This window comes from Myodes glareolus, chromosome 27 (assembly GCF_982192425.1).
Source record: "Myodes glareolus chromosome 27, mMyoGla1.1, whole genome shotgun sequence".
NCBI classification, from domain to species: Eukaryota; Metazoa; Chordata; class Mammalia; order Rodentia; family Cricetidae; genus Myodes; species Myodes glareolus.
This window is the reverse complement of record NC_142052.1, coordinates 31,849,017-31,861,614: the sequence shown is the minus strand read 5'-3', so window position 1 is coordinate 31,861,614 and position 12,598 is coordinate 31,849,017. Positions and strand designations below refer to the sequence as shown.

General features: G+C 34.9%; 1 protein-coding gene and 1 pseudogene across 2 annotated transcripts in view; both read left to right on the top strand.

Moving 5' to 3' along the window:
• Positions 1 to 12,598, top strand: part of LOC148117681 (zinc finger protein 431-like) — a 65,427-nt gene that overhangs the window by 40,702 nt on the left and 12,127 nt on the right. The window contains exons 3-4 of one of the 2 annotated variants that reach the window (XM_087902351.1): positions 5,023 to 5,149; positions 5,345 to 5,405. The exons of the other annotated variant lie outside the window; for it this stretch is intronic. Coding sequence (XP_087758477.1) covers positions 5,023 to 5,149; positions 5,345 to 5,405 — 188 coding nt within the window. The remainder of the gene's footprint in view (positions 1 to 5,022; positions 5,150 to 5,344; positions 5,406 to 12,598) is intronic. 2 annotated transcript variants of the gene reach the window in all.
• Positions 6,034 to 9,866, top strand: LOC148117683 (uncharacterized; annotated as a pseudogene).

Sequence of the window (12,598 nt, the reverse complement as noted above, 5' to 3'; positions counted from 1 at the left end):
GAAAGTGGTGAAGTTTTTATTTATTTAATTTCTGAACACATACAATGAAACTTGCCTGGGTAACATTGGTCAAGATCACACTTTTCCTTGTCTAGGATTACTTTGGTCTTTTGATTAAAAGTTGACTATATATTTCTTTGTTTGTTTATATTTTCTTTTTCTTGTTTCTATTAATCTGAGAAAGGCTTTCTTTATTTGATAAAAAGTATTATAACTCTTGGTAGGTGGTCCAACACATTTTTTTGTGGATGACCTGAGTTTAAACCTACATTCAAGTCGGGATGTCGATAAATCTCTACTATTCTCAATCCAGCGGAACTGACAGTCTCTTTTTTTTGTATATGATATATGTAAGGAATTTTGTGTCATGCACAAATATACTCAAAAATCAGGAATAACCTTGTTTTCAAAAGTGTTTGTGACTTATAAAGCAGTCTGAGTAAAGCAAGTTACTTCACATGTATACTGATTCCTTAAAAATCTTTCTCCTAAAATTTTATTTAAAAAGATTTCATTTCTCCACGTTGGTGCAGACTTAGAGGCAATCACCAAGTGGAGGAATTGAAATGGTGTCTAGGCAATCCTAACAGACAGAATTTTCTGTTTTCCAGTTTTTGTTATCCTCATGTTTAGGTCTTTGCTGCTTAAGGGATTGACAAGAATAATGCATTAATTTTAGTTCTTTAAAACCTTTCCATATAATATTGTCTCTGTGTGCTAATTAGCCTCAGCTGTCAACATGACAAAGCCTAGGGTCATCTGAGAGAACATCAATTGAGTCTGTGCTTAGATCAGAATGTCTGATCTCTGCCTGAAAGAGACTGTGTTGATTGATTATTGATGTTAGAAGACCCTTCTACTGAGTTTGCAATGTCCCTAAGCAAGTGGGCCTAGGCTGAGCAAAAGACGGTGACAAAGGAAAAGAAAAAATTAGGAAGCAATGGTTCTGCATGTTTTGCCTTCAGTGATTAACTTGAGTTTCTATCCTAAGCTCCCACAGTGGTGGACTCAGACTTAGGAATAAAAACTGAATAAATGTGTTCATTACCAGTGTTACTTTGTTTTGGTTAGATAATTTAATCACAGCAACAAAGAAGAAAGTGGGAACAAAAGAGGTACCTTAAAAGTGAATTTGTTGCTGCAGTGGACTTGGGAATATTGTCTGTGGAAGAATTTTCAAGTTATCAGGACTTTAGATGGCAAAAGTCAGTCACAGAAAACTCAACACATCTTAATTGAGTGTTCTTGTAGGACCTGAAAGATGGGAATGTTGAGAGTACAGGTGAACAGTGTAGGTTAAGATCATAGCATTTTAGTGGGAAGAAGGCTCTGCAGGGAACAAAGGCATTGGATTGGTCTATCTATCCTGAGAGATGTTTGTCTTAGTTTTTTTCATGTTAAAATCCATGGCTCCTAGGACACAGTGTACCTTTCAGTTGCTACGTGTTTCTCTGAGTATTCCCTTAGTGGTCAAGGAAGTTTGGCACTCAACAGGACAATTGATCTGAGACCACAATCCTGTATTCCCTGTATAGCTTGCAGTCTTCATGATATCCTGGCAGCTAAACTGTATTGATCCTGGAAATTTCTCCTATTTTTGATAAATTTATCAAATGTCTGATTGCTCTCAATAAACAGTCACAGATCAACATGTGGGGCTTAGATCAATAAGCTGGGGCTTAGAAGACTTCATAAAAACATTTAACTAGAGATCATTTGTGTGATATTTGGCCCCAAAACTATCTTGATTTCTCCATGTCTCAAGAATAAAAGTACTAGGTAATTTCAGATTGCAGTCCAGTGATGAAAAAGAAACAAGGATTTTCATGGTTTTCAGCACCATTAAAGGAATTTAAAGTTTAGTAAAGGGCCCTATGTCTAAAACTCTATCCAGTCTGCCCTTAATCTGTGGAAGGAATATACAATGTAATTCTTGTCTCTTGTTGGAGGGATGCCACTTGGCCACTTGTTTGTTTCCCAACCACCCAGACCCTCCAAATAACAACACAGAAACAATATTAATTAAATCACTGCTTGGCCCATTAGCTCTAACTTCTTATTAGCTAACTCTTACATGTTAATTTTACCCATCTCCATTAATCTGTGTATCACCACAAGTTCATGGCCTACCAGCAAACTTTGAGCACATCTTTCTCCAGTGGAGGATCCGAGGCATCTCCTGACTCTGCCCTTCTTTCTTCCAACATTCAGTCCAGTCCTCCCTGCTTGCCTAAGTTCTGCCCTATCAACAGGCCAAGACAGTTACTTTATTCATTAATGGTAATCACAGCACACAGAGGGCACTCCCACATCAGTCTCAGGAGCAACATTATACAGAACCTGCTACAAATTTAGTCACTGTTTGGTAGGGTTCATCAAATCTTGGCAGGATCATCCACGTTTTACTGATTCTGAAAATAAGAAAGATGCAAAATGTAAAGGTCGTTGATTTTTCTCCTGTGGTAAATTCATCACTATTGTAGTCATCTATGATTGGGAGATTCAGAGCCCTAGTGAAGAGACTATGGAAGTTCACTGTGTTAAGTGTTGAAGATGAAGCTGGGTTACATTTGAGACCACAGGATGTTGAAATTTCCAAGCATTGAGATATCTTTCATGGAGGTCTGCATATAAGGAATGAAAGTAACAATAGAGTGAGGTATATGAGAAGTTGCAGGGAGCTGTGTAATAGTTTGACCTTATTTTGATAATAAACTTTGTTTGTAGTCAGAGATAAGACTTAGCCATTAGCTGAACAAAAATATCATAGAGGTTTTTAGGACTGTGAACTGATAAGAGACAGGAAGTAGACAAGTGGGACTGAGAGAGGATCTTTCTCTTTTTATAGATAGAGGAAGTCGGAGTCACTGGTGGTGCTCTGCTGCTTCTGTGATCTCTCAGGTTCAGACCCCCTTATCTGACTCCTGATTTTGTATTGATGAAGACGATTTAGATTAACACTTACTTCATCAGGCATCTTAAAAGATATGCGCAGTTAAGAGAAAGGGGTAGTTAAGACCCACAGAGATAGGTTACAGAATAGATTATGACTTTAAAATTTTTAAATGCTAATGAAAAAAAAACAACAATTGTGGGGAGACATTATATAATAAAAATCCCTGCTAAACTAAATAAACCTGTATGCTTTAAAGATATGCTGAGATCAGAATAAAAACCAAGATATGAATTAAATTGGGGAATAAAGTTATAGAGACCAATAAAGTCATTATTAGTTTCAAACAAAAAGATCTCTTGAGTAAAAAAGATAATAGTTCATCAGAGAACATTGCCATTCAATCCTAACTAATTTGTAAGACTAACAGATGTTTTCCTTTTAATTAAATATAATTTCCAAAAATAAAACTCCATAAAGTTAGGGTTAGGGCAGAGTTTTGTTTTATCTTTACAAAACCATGAAAACATAGAACCAAGGAATCTAAAATTCACTGGACAACTGAGACATCTAAAAAAAACAACATCATCCAAATAAAATGTCCCCCTCCAAAGGAATAAATTGGCCTAACAGTCACTTATTATTATCATGTTAGGGATGTTTTCAAGGGAAATAAAAAGACATTTTGTTTCCTTTTTTTTTAAAGACAGATTCCTCTGTGTTGTTCTGGCTTTCCTGGAACTCACTTTGTATATCATTGTGGCCTCTAAGTTAATGAGATATACCTGCCTCTGCTGTGAAAGTGCTGGGTTTAAAGGAATGCACCACCACAGCCAGGCAAAAATTTATTTTAGACAGTTGGTGTTGTTTCTTTATTTTAAATGTTGTTTGCTTTACACTTCCTGTTTACTCAGGTAGTATTATATCCTTCTGGGTTCTCTAATGGAGCTAAAGACTCAATAATTGTAGTTATGCATGTTACCATGTTGAAAAAATGAACTCAAAAATGTATAAAGTATATAAAGTGAAGAGACATAAAAACCTTATATAAGGTTGGTAATATGAGTTAGGATAAAAAGAAATTTACATACAACACCTTGGGCTGACTGAGATAGGATAGATGATAAAATATTTTCTCTAAATTTACCAAACCAAATGGATTGGCATTGTCAATATAAATCTTCCCAGTATATATTAAATATAGTAATTGTATTAGTGTATAGAGCCTTACTATGTTAGTTCAAATCTTCACTTTTTAATTAGGCTCCTGAATTTCAAAATCAGGTCTCAACAAAATTGGCCAAAAACAATTGGTTATGTTGTCTACTGTCATTAGGTTGATTTTATTTTGCTGACTAACCCTGTTTAGGTGTGTTTAAACTTTCCAGTTTTGTGGAGAACAACTTTTTCTGTAGTATGTCTTTATTTCTTCCTTGACCCAGGGGTAGTTTAATAGAGCACTCTTCAATCTCCATGAGTTTTTAGGCTTTTTGTGAATAGTGTTGTTGTTAAATTCTAACTTTAAAACATAGTGATCTGATAAAGTATAGGGGCTTATTCCAGTTTTTGTTTGAGTGTGTGTCGAAGGTTGCCTTGTTAGCATGTTTGTAGTCCATTTTAGAGAGGATACCACAAGGTTCTTTTGTTTGGGTGGAATGTTTTGTAGATGTCTGTTGAGTCCATTTAAGTCAAGACATCTGTTAGTTGTCTCATTTTTCTGTTAAGTTTCTGTGTAATTTACCAATCCATTGGGGAGAGTAGGGTATTGAAGTCTCCTACTCATAATGTGGGACTTGATGTGCATTTTTAAGCTTTAGTAATATTTCTTTTACATATGTGGATTTTTTATATGTGGAGCATAGATGTTCAGGATTGAGACTTCATCCTGATGGATTGTTCCTTTTATGAGTATGAAGTGTCCTTCATCTATTCTGATTGACTTTACTTTGAAGTATATTTTGTTAGCTTTTAGGATAGCTATACCTGTGTGTTTCTTAAGTCCATTGATTTGAAAACCTTTTTGAAAATTTGAAAGAATTTTTATGACTATACTGATGAAGAATTATACATTTACAATGATGTCACCATCATGGTTTCTATTATACACATGAATTAAATTCATATTTTAGAGGGCAGTGACCTATGATGATGTGCATATCAACTTCACTTGGGAAGAGTGGGATTTGCTGGATCATTCCCAGAAGAATCTCTACAAAGATGTGATGCTGGAGACCTACAGGAACCTCACTAGTGTAGGTAAAAAGATTCCTTCATGTTTCAAAATAAGGGGACAAATTTTTCTTGGTTAATGATCTTCTTCTGTAATTTGATTTAGAAAGAATAAGAATGAGAGAAACAAAGCAGTCATCATTCCAAAGGTGCCTTAAGTTAACAGCTTAAATACTGCACAGTTTTCAGTAATATAACATATATTTTCTGGTATTATATTAGGATGGATTTGGGAAGACAATAATACTGAAGAACATGGTCCAAGTTCTAGAAGACATGAAAGGTAATTTTCATATGCAAGCTGATAACAATGTTCCTCTGATGAAATTTTCATGTGTCCAGAAAGTTTTAGTCTAAAGCAGCACTGTAAATAAGCACAATTTTATCAATTTTTCACAAATCTATATTTCATATATGTGAATTGCATTTGAATGATATTCTTTCAAGAAAGAAGTCAAGAAAGCAATGACTAAAAAGATATCATCTTTTGAGGCCTAGCACCCTGAGAGCTTTGTTGTAGATCTGCAAATGAATTTCTTTCTTGCTACCCATAATACAAATGTATACACATTGAAGAGATGATAAGTATATCTACAAAATTTTGTACTAAACCAATAGCCCATAGTAAATCTTGTATTACTCATACACTTCTTGTGACTGTGCTAAGTTTAGTGATAGAAGCAGTTAGAGTTGAATCAAGAGGCAGTTGTTCCAGAGAAACCTTGATACCTATACCACAAGTCTGTGAGAAACAAGTCAAACCCTGAGAATTCAATGTGGAAATTTATTACTTGTTATTCTTCTTTACTATGTATACCATATGTTATTCTTGATACAAGTGTATGAGCACAAGGATCTGGAGAAATGTAGCATACCACTCTCTAAGAACAATTAGATAACCAGTAGTCCCCATGTTGAGTATCGTTGTTGAATTTGGTTCAAGTATACAAGTAATTGGTTTTCCACCATCACTGTTAATACATGAAAAAACTCACACAGCAAAAAAGGCCTATGAGTTCTAGAACTGTGCAAATGCTTATGGGTGGCCTAGTTCACATAGCATATGCAATATGATTCACAGTATAGGAGAATTTATGAATGTTAAAGCTCTGGGTTTATCCAGTTCTCTTCACATATGTATAAAATATCATATAGAAAAAGTTTCTGTGAAGGTAAAAAGGTAAGCCATAAAAGAAAGGCATTTACCATTGGAAGTATCTTCCAAGTGGCAAAACAGTGCTTAATGAAAGAGCAAAGCCTGAGTTTAGATAGAGTTATAAAAACTTAGTGGCTGATTCCTCTTTATAGTTGGAACATATTATAAAATTAATTTATACAAATGTGTAGGCACAACAGTGCATTAAATGTGGTAAAGCTTTTATAAGTGCCAATTATCCTTGCAGGATTGAAAGAATTCAAGTTGGAGAAAAACTTTTAGTATATATTCAATGTTATGAAGCCTTGGCAAATGTCAGACACCTTAAATGGAATGAAAGAACACATACTGGAGAGAAACCCTATGAATGTATTCAGTGTGGGAAGGCCTTTGCAGCTCAGAGTCAACTTCAAAACCATAAAAGAACACACTGGAGAGAAACTCTATGAATGTAATCAGTGTGGTAAGGCCTTAGCTCAACACAGTAATCTTCAAACACATAAAAGAACACATACTGGAGAGAAACCATATGAATGTAATCAATGTGGTAAGGCATTTTTAGATCAGAGTAATCTTCGAAACCATAAAAGAACACATACTGGAGAGAAACCATATGAATAGAATCAGTGTGGTAAGGCATTTGCAGCTTTAAGTAATCTTAAAAGGCATCAAAGATCTCACCATATATAGAAACTCTTTGAATGTGATCAGTGTAGTAAGAGGTTTGCACAGCACAGTGATCTTCAAAAGCATAAAAAACATACAAAAAAGAGAAACTCCATTGATGTATTCAGTGTAGTAAAGCCTTTGCAGATCACAGTAATCTTCAAAGATTTAAAAGAATAAAAAATGGTATGAATGAAATCAGTGTGATAAAGCCTTTCTATGGTTTATTCATCTTCAAATGCAGGAATGTACACATACAGGAGAATAACCATGAGTGGAATCTGTGTGGTAAATCCTTTGTCACAAAAATCTCCAAATATATTATGTAAGCCATCCAGGAGAGAAACTGTGAATTTCATGAATGGAGACTTGAAAAACATGACAAAAATCATACTGCAGTTAAATCTATGAATGAATTCAATGTGGCGATGTTTTGTAATTTATACAGGAGTAAAACTTTTTGTGTGCAATCAATCTGATAAAGCTTTTGCAAATTACAATAGCCTTTGGGTACCTGAAGTAGAACCTGAGGGCTTATTCTAAATTATTTTTCAAGATCCTAAGCCAATACACTTACAGTCAGATAAAAAACAGCATTCATTCTGTAGAAAATAATTGATAGTGTCAATAATCTTTTTAATATGATAACACTTTATTTTGATTGCACCACCAAACTAATGGACAAAACATAATTTTTGAAGTTATGAAGTCCTACAATCAGGTAAATTGGCCAGTCAGAGAATGACACCCTGTTACTGAAATGAGATCCAAAGGAAAACACTTTGTCCCTGAATCTAGAGCTAGTTATCAAAACAACATCTCCTTGAAAACAAAGCCAAATAGTTAAAAAGAGCCAATGAAGAAAACACACTTCAGCTCTCAAACCAGGGCCAAAGAAACACACTCTACCCTTTATCACTGTGCACAAAACCAACCAATCTCTGAGCACAAAATCCAGCCCATCTCTCTGGTTGTTCAAGCTCAGGGATTGAAATCTGTCCAATTCCCACTTTCTAAATCTCATTAGAAGAGATCTGGTTTTAAGAAGCCCTATATATGTCACATGCTCATTCAGTTGGCATATGTTCCTTTCCACCCTGGCAGAGGCAGTCACTCTCTTCCCTCCCAAATAAATCTCTTGATTGAGATTTCTATGAATATCCTCGTTCACTAGAATGGATCAGAAACTCCATAGTGGAGTTGAACTGAGATATAGTTGATACTTCTACTTGGAAACTCATTTAACCCAGAGGAGCACAGAAGCAATGGACACCTCTTTTGAAGCACTCTATTAGGGGAGTGGAGCAGAACAGTGACAAACATTTCTGCTGGGAAACTCTCTTTAAAAATGGAGTGGATCCCAGCTGTGATGGCTCTCTCTCAGAGAAGAACATTATTGCCTCATCTACTGTGGTGCCATTCTCTTCACAACTGTTGGTGTTTCCTGACTTCCAGCAGTAAGGGTACCTTTTCCTCCAAAACTATAACTCTTGTGTTACAAATTTGAATGGTAATGAAACCTTTTTTGAGTTTATACTTCTCTGCAGTTGCAAGGCATAAATAATTCAGGTATAACTCTTTATGGATGTGTACTCGGGTCTTTTTGTTGTGATATAATCTCTATTTCAAATTATAAATGCATTTAATTTGACCCTTGGTTCTAGAAGATAAAAGGATCACCATGAAAGTTCCATGGCAGAAATTGTCAGACATGGCATATGACAAAGGAGCTTAAGAGCTATCACCCTTAATCTCCCACATGAAGCAGAGAGTGGGAACTGGAACTGGTGTATGGATATAAATTCTCATAGCCTACTCTCAGTGACATATTCCCTTCAGCAGGACAGCTTGTCCTAAATCTTCCCAAATGATACCAGCAACTTAGAAGGACTAATTTCTCTTACTTCAAGCTTAAATTTGCTTTCTCTTTCATGAACCAATTCATGAAGAAAAACTCTGTAAGTGAGCTGTAAAATCCCCCAACTCCTCATTCAGAATAATGAATGCTTACAGGAGAAATATGTTCATGACTGAAAAATTATTTGATTAAAAAGTTATTTTAATTGTAATTATGTGGTGTGTGTGTATGTGTGTCTATTTGAATGTGCATTCTGTATCTTGAGAAAAATAACACTTCTTGTAGCAGGAATTAAAGGAAACTGTTAAAAATTTGATCTTAGTCTTGGGAATGAACATTTCTTAGTCACCTCACCATAACTCTAGTGCTATTAATGTTTTAAATTCTATTTAGGTTACTTTTAAGTCTGTAATAGGAATAAACTCATATGGAAGACATTCCTATTCATGAAAAAATTTTGTTAATGACATTAAACATCACAGATTTCTTTAGCTTCAAGAATAATAATTTTTCATCATAGCATTTAAGGAAGTAAACTACATATCATATTCAGTCAAGACTGATGGAGGAGAGCATTGTATTGTGGTTTCTATTTTAAAATATTTAAGGGAGTCACTAAAGTGTGCTGTATGCGTAGCAAATCCATTTAGTGAAGTTTATTTCATAGACATTTTATTCCTTCTATGACTTTTGTTCATCTTCTATTCTATCTGTACCTAGTGATAGGTATTTTTCTACTGTAATGTATAATAGAGCCTCCATCATATAATTTTCCCATTGGTTATTGAAATATCAGGCAATGTTTGATCAAGTATTACACATAAGGGTGGTGGTTTGTGTTCCTGATTTCGATTTTCATGTTTTCACAAATTCCCTTGAGATTTTGTTATTTGTTATTCATCTTACCTTGGATGTCAGTACTGATTCAAGGATACATTTGAACTCATGATGCTTATTTGTCTTACCCTTGAGTAGAAGTCTAAGGGTAGATGATGAACTCCCAATGTGCTGTGTTTTCAAGAGAATTTAACAATGTAAATATTAAAATGACTAATAAAAAATTATAAGAAACATTAAATACCTCATGTGTGTATTCAAAGATTTCATTTATCTGATATGGATGTAATAATGTATGAGAACCAGCAAACAACTGTGTATCTAATACCACAGCTTGATGTTCTATAGAAATTGAGGATAGGTTTCTAGTCTTACAAAAGTCCTTTCCCCCTGAGGCATTTCACTGGTGCTCAACTTCAATTTGAAGAAATATTACAACAGAAAATTTGTTCATTTTAAGGACTACACATTTATTTATAGCACTTTCTTAGAACCAAAATTATACACCAGAAAATTGCCTCATTTAGTAAAGTTCATTGCTGCTAAGTCTGACCTGGGTTCTATCTCTGGGTTATGCACAATACTTCTACAAATTTTCTCACATTTCTTCACTTCACAAGAAGTGCAATTGAGGTCATTTGCAGTCAAATAACTCCAAACGTTTAATCACTAGAATTCACAAAGCGGGAGTAGATCATAGACCCCTGTTAGGTTTCCTGTCAGTGCTACACACATATTATGGCACAGGTGTATTCACACAAACACACTTTAACCATTTTTAAATGGATGAAATTAACAATGCAAAGAAACTAACCCATTATTAAGAACATATGAAATGATTTGGGCATTTAAATCATAGAATTTCAAGAATCATTACTATCCAGCAAAACAACAATGTTTCTTTTAATATCTTATTTTATTATTTTTTTTCTCTGATTCAATGATAAGTCCTTTAAAAACACATATTTCAACTGGACTTAGAGGTGTAAGGCTATAATTACAGCACTTAAGACTGTGGGTGGGCCTGGTCTTAGTGAGGCCAGCTTCCTCCCCATAATAAATTCATGGCATCCATGGCTATGAGGAAGAATCCTGTCTCAGAAATTCTAATAGAGGCTACGTCAAATTATGTAACTTTTGCTAATAAAATCTGGCTGGACTCAGATTGATTCCAACCAATTTTTTTGTTATTGTTATTCACACACACAAAAAAACTGTGATACCAATAACATAAGCATTATAGATATTCCATTCACATTCAATCCGTTGAAACATTTGACAACAATCTTGAAGGCATTTATGTGCTAAGAGACAGAAGGAACAGTGGGACACCTTCACCTTCTACATTATAATGACATATGTGGGAACTGGAGAGTTGTCTCAAAGTACTGCTACTCTTGGGTACCCAAGTTTGGTTTATAGCCCCACATCCCAGGTGCCAGTGGTGGTCAAAAGATGGCGTCTAGTGCTCTTTGTCTGGAGGTACAGACAGCTGTGGGTGCTGGGTATTAATGTTAGGCCATATGAATGAGTATCCAGTGTTCTAAGTGCTGAGTCTTCAGTCTCATGCACATGTCATTAATAATAGTGAGACAGGAAAGGCTGATATAATAAGTTTATCTTTGCCTCAGCCTTCATGACCCAGAAGAAAGAAAAGATTGACAGTACCAGAATCTAACTTGGACTTGGTTCTTTTAGAGTTTCTGATTATTATGCATGATCAAAAGATAATTTTGCTCTGTAAGTCTCCATCTGCCTAAGTGGTTAGATGTGCCTTCTGTCTTTATTTGTTGTTGTTGTTGTTGTTAGTTTCTTGTTTTTTTTTCTCAAGAGAGGATTTCTCTGTAGCATTATATCCTGTCCTAAAACTAGCTCTTGTAGACCAGGCTGGCCTTGAAGTCACAGAGATCCACCTGCCTCTGCTTCCAAAGTGCTGGGATTAAAGGCATGTGCAACCACTGCCTAGGTTCTCCTGTTTTTTTTTTTAAATTGTTCACAGTATAACCTTGGGCCTGAAACCAAAAGAGACTTAAAAATGACATTTTATGTGGTGTGCAAAATGTGTTTCCTGGCTGGCTCCTCTTTTTAAAATTAACCACCCCAGATGCATGCAGTTTTTACAGAGATTTTGTTTATTAAACTTTTAAGTTTCTGGAAAAATTTATCCAGAGGAAGGCATATTAATTCTAGAACATCAGTATCTCCAGTTTGTACGATAATGTTTCTGAATCAAAAGTTCCTATTTTGGATCGAATACCCTTGATCCAATGCCATTGTTCCCCGGGGAAATGACCTTGTTCTCATGGTTAAACCAACTAAATTTTTAGATTAAACAACTCATTCACCACTCAGTCATAAAATTACAAATTTGAGTCATATAGTCAACTTTCCATTTCAGTAATAGAAAAAGGATTTGTGTGTGGAGCATGGTTTTTGCTTTCATACCATAATAGGTGGAATAGTTTACTGTGTAGACTATAGGGGAAACAGTGAAGGCAAACAGTTGTGGAGTCACCATTATAAAATAAGACATGATTGTAGATGGATATGTAATTTTATTTTTTCCTGACATGTATTGATCCATGTCATGCAAATGAAGTCAGACCAGATTTCTGTATACAATTTGGGAAGGTTAATTGAACCAAATAATATGGAATTAGCAAGAAGGAACTCTCATATAGAGATATGTTCAACCTTGCTGTCATTGTTATGTCCTTTAGCTGTAACTGCATATGTCAGGTGACAGGTCTCAGTAGAAAACAATACACATAAGCACAGGGTGAAGTAATATTTTATTAATGCCATTCTCTCTGTGAGGGAATTATTTTGCCTTTTGGAAAGTCAATATAGATTTTTCAATTATATTTTTTTAAGAAAAAAAACAATTATGAGCTTTACTTTTTAAATTTGAATTCCTTTAAATTTATCTTTGCTCTAATCTCTTATTTTTTCTGTTCCC